The following is an 8,453-nucleotide window of genomic DNA, read 5'->3' on the forward strand; positions in this document are numbered from 1 at the left end:
TAACAAACTTCTTACTACACAGCCACTACACACACACACACACACACACACATACCATAGGCCACATACACACACACATACCATATGCCACACACACACACACACACACATGCGCAAACACTCAGACAGAAAATAAGAAAATAAATGAAAATTACGAATAAATCGACATAATTTGTATTGCTGAAAAATTTCTTACTGATCGGTTTCGATGAATATGTAGGAATATTTACAAAAGGTTTGTAAAAAATACTAGCCAAAAAATGATCTATGTATCGATATTACTCAGTTTGTTGATCGGTTTAGATAAATTCTTCGGTAGACGCTTGAAGTATAGGACAGATCTAGCTGATAGTAAGATTCTCGTTCGGTCTTCAAAGTCATTTTGAAGTTGTCATCTAAATGATTAAGTTTCTCTTTTAACTTGGCAAATGTCATTCGCGCGTTTGGACTTGAGACCAATTCTTCGGAACCTTTTGATGTCAAAACTTCCAAACTGTATTGTATTTTGTCATATAACAGCATTGTATTACGGTCTCCCATACCAACGGATACTTTCTCATCTAGATATATCTTGCAAACCATTAGATATAGGAAAAGAGGTGTTAGAACCGCAGGAACTCTCTGATAGTTTCTGATATGCGGTTGTGATGTTTTGGTCAACGGCGGTTGTTGATTTTCTGAGAAAATTTCTAGAAGTTTCTGAACAGCTCTGGTTTTGGAATATTGTTGTTTCTGTGAGCTGAAATATTTCTCAGCCAATGTCTTTGTTTGCAATAATCTTTGAAGAATAGTCGAAGGTTCTGTATCATATTTATTTGTCCAAATTACATTACGCTTATCTTTTATGTCACCCCTTCCTTGTTGGCGTCTACCTTTATCAGCTGCATTTTTCACTTTTTCCGTACCTGCTTTCTCTGTGTATTTATCATCATACACAGCACTATCCCGACTCACATTCCATATCCCTTTTATGTCACCGTTTTGTCGTCTGCTTCTATCGGCTGCATTATTCACTTTTTCCGCGCATGCTTTCTGTGTGTATTTATCATTTAAACTAGACTGCTTTTTTGTCTTACCTTTAGTTGTGTCGAAATGTTGAGATAAACGCTTAGCATCAGGGCTGTGGATATTAAAACTTGTAAGAATCTCTTTGTGTAACTGCGCTAAAGGTTTCTCATATTTTCTGTTTTGCTTCGATATAATTGGTTGGTACTGAGATGATGATACACCCAATGTCCTCATACTACGAAAGTTAAGCAGTTAATCTTAGACTTCGGGGTTCGAAGAATGTACGTAACAGCTTTCTTTTCTTGAGAGAGAAAAAAAAGCAGTACGTTACCATTTAAGATTTCCGCAGAGTAGAAAATCTAGACTTCATTGGTCTACAGATGAATATTTGATTTTGGAAATATCTCCATGTTTGTTTGTATACTAATGTTTCAATTAGTCTACAAATATACGCCTGCCATGTTTGAATTGTACAGGCGTCTTATGAAACTATTTTTAGGTTTTGTTTATGACGTGATAGGTCAATGTCGTTAGTATCTTTTGAGATAAAATAGAAAATGTCGAAACGATATTTTTACAGATGACTTCGTTACCAATATAAAAGAAAAATATCTTAAAATATGTCCTCAGTGGAAATTTTGAGTAGGAATCAATTCTGAACAAACCAACTGCTGCAGCTGCTGACGAAATTCTGACTTCTTTTGTTTATTTGTTTGTTTCTTATTTCAATCGAAATTCTAAACAATGACGAGTGTGTTTAAATCGTCTCGCAGTTACATAGATAATCGACAAGATGTGATCGATGACAGTATCGGATTGTTTTAGTCTGAGGCAAGGAATTTATGATTGGTGTATAACTGTGTTTCCTTCTCATCGATGGCCTTTGCTGATTGCTTCATATAACCCTTCTTTTCTGCAACATCCGCCATCCGGAATCCCCTCTCCATGTAAGTTTACCCATTCAGTCATTGACTTGCAATCAATGTTAACGGTATCAATCTCATCGGTCTCAGAGGGTCAGCCTTGAGCACAGCCTCTTCTTCCGTAACATGTATGCATATGTGTATGTGTGCAAAGATATATGTATGTATGTAAGTATGTATGTATGTATGTATGTATGTATGTCATTATTCAAGATTTCTTTCAAGATTTCTTGCCAATAGAGAAAGAACCGGTTTCTAACCTAGATCCAAGGCTCCTTCATTGGAATTACAACATCGACAACACAGTATGTATGTATGTATGTATGTATGTATGTATGTATGAGACATCCATCAGACTTCCTTAAAATGAATGACAAGGGGTTTATAGAAAATATAAACAACATCCCAGAGAGGTTGTCTCGTATGTGTGTATGTATGTATGTATGTATGTACGTATGTGTGCGCGCGCGTGCGAGTGTATATTTGTGTTTGTGTTTGTTCTTGCTCCTCGCCGTTTGGTAACTAAGGTTGGTTTGTTTGCGACAAAAGAAAACGATACAATGAATACCAAACTTTAAAAAAAGCAATAAAAACCGATTTGTTTCGGCTAAAACTCTTCAAGATGGTGTCCCAGCATGGCTGCTGTAAAAGAGAAGATAAAAGAAATATTCGATAGTTCCCAAATAAATAAAAGGTAAAGTCGACTCTGACAAGGGTTTTCCTCGATACAGAGAGCAATAAAACTAATCCTCTGCATGTCCTGAGTATAACATGTGATACTGGTGTCCATACATCATATATGATACACATTTCCAGTTTTTCTCGACCACCAAAGTAATTTGGAGTAACTTGGAACTTATGAAAAGAAAGGTTTATGCTACTCAGAATGTGTGAAACAAGGGCCAACGAAAAGTCTGAAAATAAACACGGACGTTTAGTACAAACTTATGAAAATGCTTTGGGAAAGCAAATGATTAATCAAGTTTTTCAACTTCTCATAACAGAAGAGGTAAGTTGATTGAATTGAACACTGTATTATAATGCTTATCTTATGGACGACCGCCCCCCACCAGCACTTCTAAGACGACTGAAAAGTTATGAGCTATATTCACCTCAGTGGAATTTAAGTCAGAACAAACTAAATATTTGTTTCAGTTATTGTTTAATCCCAAGTCTGAATAATCAGTTACATTTACAATAAATGAAATTCTAGCAAATCTGTTTTTGTTTTTCGGATATAGTATATCTAGGATTTCATAATCCATTGTATGCTTTCATTGACGATATGGGTGCGATTTGAGGGAGATTTGTTTCTAATTTCAAGTATGTTTGAATAATCAATGATATCTACAACAAAAGACGTTCTAGTAATCCAATATATCTTTCATTGAGAGCAAGATGCAATTTGAGTGAGATTTCTCTGCTATTTCTAGTAGGTCTGAATAATTAATCACACAATAAATGATGTTCTAGTATTTTTGTTTTCGAGCATAGTATATCTAGGACTATATTATCCAATGTCTGTTTTCACTGTCAGCGATTTGAGGGAGATTTGTCTGCTATTTTTAGCAAGTCGAGTGACTTCGACTAGGCTCCTTCATTTCATCGACTAAATCTTTTGGTCGGCCCGAGGCTAGAGTAGAAGACACTTACTCAAGGTACTACGCAGTGGGATTGAACCCCGAACAATGTGACTGAAGCAAGCTTCTTATCACACGGTCATGCGTATATTACATACATACATACATACATATATATATATGTATATATATATATATAATATATATATATAATATATATATATAATATATATATATATATATATATATATATATATATATATATATATATGCCCCATGAGAAGTGCTACTACACCGGATCAGAGTAGAAAAATAGCAACTTGGTTTCACACTCCTCAAGACATTGGGAGTCCTGAACCAGGGTCCTAGAAAGATCCGGGTCCTACATCTGGATGCAGTTTAAAGTCACGACGAAGACATCGATAACTCGATACATAATTTACGGTACAATAAATGTAAAGAGCTGGCAGAAACGTTAAAGCACGCCGGGCGAAATACTTAGCGGTATTTCACCAGTCGGTATGTTCTCAGTTCAAATTCAGTCGAGATCGACTTTGTCTTCCATCCTTTCAGGGTCGATAAATCAATAATCAGTTGCGTACTTGTGCCTAGAGAAGAAAAGAATAAATATATAAATATAATTATTACATTTTAATAATTCAAGGTAGGTAACTCCTTTCATAAGAGTTATTTACCTTAGAATCACAAGCTCGGTTTCATCTTCCTGATTTCATAAACCAAATTTAGGAAATATTTCAAACATTTAAAATATCAAATTTTACGAACATCATTCTTCTTGAATAACAAATATAAATGTGTATATTCTTTAGTTTAAAAATTCAGAGTCTCTATGAAACTTTGCTTAGAAGCATTGTAAAATATAAAAGTTGGGTTTTAGTCACGTGATTATAGTAGTCACTTCCGGTGTTCGGTTATGTTTGGTCACATGCCTAGTCACATGACAGTAACATAAGGTTGGGAATATTCTTCGTAGTCTGATCCGTAATCTCATTAACCATGTTTTCCTGTCCGGTTTGCGGCCCTAAATTGTCAATTTGTGGCATCGTAATCAGTGTTTGGGGTGTTGTTATGTTGGTAAGTGATTAATAATATTTATAATTATGTATACTTAAGTATTTTAGAATTTATATATTCTCGTAATACTTTGTCAACCTTGGTTCCTGCTACTGTTATTAACATGTAAAGATATAATTATTTCTCTGCTGATTTAACAGTTCCTCTTTTAGTCTCTTCTTTATATATATATATATATATATATATATGTGTAGGAGTAGGTTTATGATTTCGTTCCTTCGAAGACTAAGGTGAATACGATAGAGTGGCTTGCCTTGACACTTGACATAAATTAACTGAAAAACAGTTGAGGGTGAAATGTTCCTCCTACATGCGAACTTTGACCCCCATATAATACATTTTCTTTCACTCTATCCTATCTATCTATCTATCTATCTATCTATCTATCTTTATTTGTCTATTTGCTTCTATATCTATCTATCTATGTATCTGTGTGGGTACCTATTCGTTTAGATCACCAGTGAACTAAACCCCCTTATTATATATATATATATATATATATATATATATATATATACAGAGAGCGAGAGAGAGCACCATAATTACCGTAGCATAGTAGGCTTGGTTTTTAACCTCCGGATATTATAAATTTTATCTGTGAATAAATATAGGGCAGACACAATCGAACTAGCGATTCTAAAGTGGTCAGTCGATCTGCTAGAAATATTAACTACACTTCACTCAGTCATACGCTACCGTCTTAAACAGGAAGGACACATTAGGTAATGTTGCCCAAATCATGCATGGCCAACGTCCGGGCCGCATGCGGCCCTCGACGAGTTTCCTGGTTACTAATTTACAGCATAACCTAAGAGTAACGACATCTCAAATTCTGTCTAATATTGAAAATATGGTAAAGAATGTGAATGCGCAAAAATCTCGTTGATACAGATAATGAGATTTGTTCTTTAATAAAATATTAATGAATTTTTTTTTTAACCTCAATATTCTAAACTATAATTAATTTATTTACACAAGTAATCATCATTATTATCATTAGGAAACAATGAAAGAGATGTCAGCTTAATGTAAACTTTCATACTAAGACAAATAAAATTAAGAAGAAATGCAAAAAAAATTCAGTGTAAAGTGGACCACTTATATTTCATGCATATGTGTTTTATTATGTGGCCCTCTTCCGCTTAGAAATGGTACGATGTGGCCCCCAGTTGACGAAAAGTTGCCCATCCCTGCCCTAAATAATAACTATGTCTGAAATCAAGGCTTGTTAGCCTAAACAACAGCAACACGAACAAGAATAAACAAACAACTTCCTCTATACAATTCACATGACCAATTTATAACATTCAAATACCCATACCTACCCACATGCTAATTGCATTTTAAGTATTTCAGTGTCGTGTTTTTTAACCACCAATCGACCTAACTTCACATCAAATAGACCCAACACCATCCCCTAATTTTCATTTATTTATTTATATTCACGACCAACCCCCCCAGACATTGTATCTCGTTCTACATTATATCGTAGTGTGTGATTTGAGGGAGTTTTGGATGCCTATTTCTCACAGGTTAAGCGATTGCGTCTCTTTATTCTCGGTTTTCAATTCTTATAAATTACAATGTATTGGTGTATACTGTTTAAATCAAAGCAGTTACGGTATTATTGACTTAACTGTATTGTAATAATAGGTAGCTGATTATTATTATAGTACAAACTGATATACACTACAGTTACTGACCTATATAGACTTCTCAAAATCAAGATTAAAGCACGAGACCTTTATTGCATCACAGTGTCCTATTTCATCCTTCTGTTACGAGGTGAAACATCAACGGAGTCGGTTTTAATGCGCCTTCATTCGTCCATCTACCACCACCACAAATGCATAGCTTTGTAATTATATTAAAAGTCCTTATCTTTTGTTTCTTGTTAGAAGACATGTGGGATGGTTTTTGTCGAAACCCGTTTCCTTGTCTTTGTCAGTCTCTGTTCTGTTTATGTGTATCTGTTTGCTTACAAATCTGCATAAATTGTCTTTCTTTCTACCTGCTTGTCTCTCTATCTGTATATTTATGTGCATATGTTTACCTGCGTATCTAACTGCAAATCTATATATCTTATATATCTGTTCAATTTAATTTAATTCATGAAACTCGATCTCTGCATTTTTTTTTACATCACCAACTTTCCTATGAATTTTAAAATCATTTACATAGTCTATACATATATACAAGCTTGTGCACACAGGGTTTATACACACTTAACAAATATAACAAAGCTCTATATCAACTGTAGTTTTCAATTCTTTTATTAGTGGAAAGTTGGATAAAAGTGAGTGTATATATATACATGCATACTTTATTTATCCATGCCAGTACCGCCTGACTGGCCTTCGTGCCGGTGGCACATAAAAGCACCCACTACACTCTCGGAGTGGTTGGTGTTAGGAAGGGCATCCAGCTGTAGAAACTCTGCCAAATCAGATTGGAGCCTGGTGTAGCCATCTGGTTTCACCTGTCCTCAGTCAAATCATCCAACCCATGCTAGCATGGAAAGCGGATGTTAAACGATGATGATGATGATGATGCCAAAGCAATGAAGGCTGATGTAGCTCTCAGGCCAGCTCTTGTCAAACCCGTTCACCCCATCATGGAAATGGACCATCCACTGTCATCATGGAAAATGGACACTAAACGATAATGATGATATAATCTTTGGTATGCTTAAAATGTAGGCCCTGCAAAATATCTTATATAATCATAATATTGATAGAATTTTTTTTTCTGGTGGGGAGACTGGGTGCAAGATCAGTTCTGTTGTCAGTCAATTGGACGACCCTCCCATTGTCTATTATTAGTATTTTTTACATTATTTCGGTCCTCAAACTGTGGCCATTCTGGGGCACTGCCTTGAAGGGTCTAGTAGAACAAAGTATGCTCCAGTACTTATACTTTTGTAAGTCTGGTATTGTATAGATGTATCTTGAACGCTAAGTCATGGGGAAGTAAACAAACCAGCATTTGGTATCAAACACAACATACACACGATGGGCTTCAACAGTTTTCATTTACCATATTCACTCACAAGGGGGTGGTTAGCCCAAAGCTATAGTAGAACCCAAAACGACATGGATGTAAAGTAAGCTTCTTAACCACACAGCCATCCCCGCACTATATGATAAAAGACATTCCATCCTTGACCATCTCACCATTTTTCTTCAAACAAAGTACATCTCAGAGTACATTATCCAATACGCCCTTGCTTTATTACGACGGTAAAGTGTGATTTAGAGGGAGACACTGGCAGTTATTTCTAGTAAGTAGATCTACCATATACAGACCCCTCATTGTTGCTCATATCATCTGTAATATTCACATGAAATTACTGGCTCCATTGTTGAACACCTGCTTCTCTTTTAGTTCTTCGTATAAACACATTAAGATATTTACTCACTTTTCACTGTCATTGTTCTTTTTGTGTTGATTCATACTTAGTCCAGGAGTTGTTTCATCCCAGTCACAAATGCATTAAATTCTCACGTATATCCATGCTTCTTATGTCTCACATTTTTTTCACAGACATATATACATACAACACTAACGAACCATTCACTAAGTCTTGTACAACTTTGAGTAAATGCATGCACCATTTACTTACGTTCACACACACTCAAATATGTATGTCTGTATATATTTACATGTATATGTATGTATGCATGTATCTATATATGTATGTATATGTATGCATGTATATGTATGTATGTATGCATGCATGTATGCATATATATGCATGTGTATGTATGCATGTATGTATATATATGCATGTGTATGTATGTATGCATATATATATATATATATATATATATATATATATATATATATA

General features: G+C 35.0%; 1 protein-coding gene across 1 annotated transcript in view; it reads left to right on the plus strand.

Moving 5' to 3' along the window:
• Window positions 1–4,441: 4,441 nt before the first annotated feature.
• The window catches only part of LOC106880004 (ribonuclease kappa), a 7,257-nt gene continuing 3,245 nt past the window's right edge, over window positions 4,442–8,453 (plus strand). The window contains exon 1 of the mRNA XM_014929790.2: window positions 4,442–4,606. Coding sequence (XP_014785276.1) covers window positions 4,529–4,606 — 78 coding nt within the window. The 5' untranslated portion in view covers window positions 4,442–4,528. The remainder of the gene's footprint in view (window positions 4,607–8,453) is intronic.

Source organism: Octopus bimaculoides, chromosome 11 (genome assembly GCF_001194135.2).
Source record: "Octopus bimaculoides isolate UCB-OBI-ISO-001 chromosome 11, ASM119413v2, whole genome shotgun sequence".
NCBI lineage: Eukaryota > Metazoa > Mollusca > Cephalopoda > Octopoda > Octopodidae > Octopus > Octopus bimaculoides.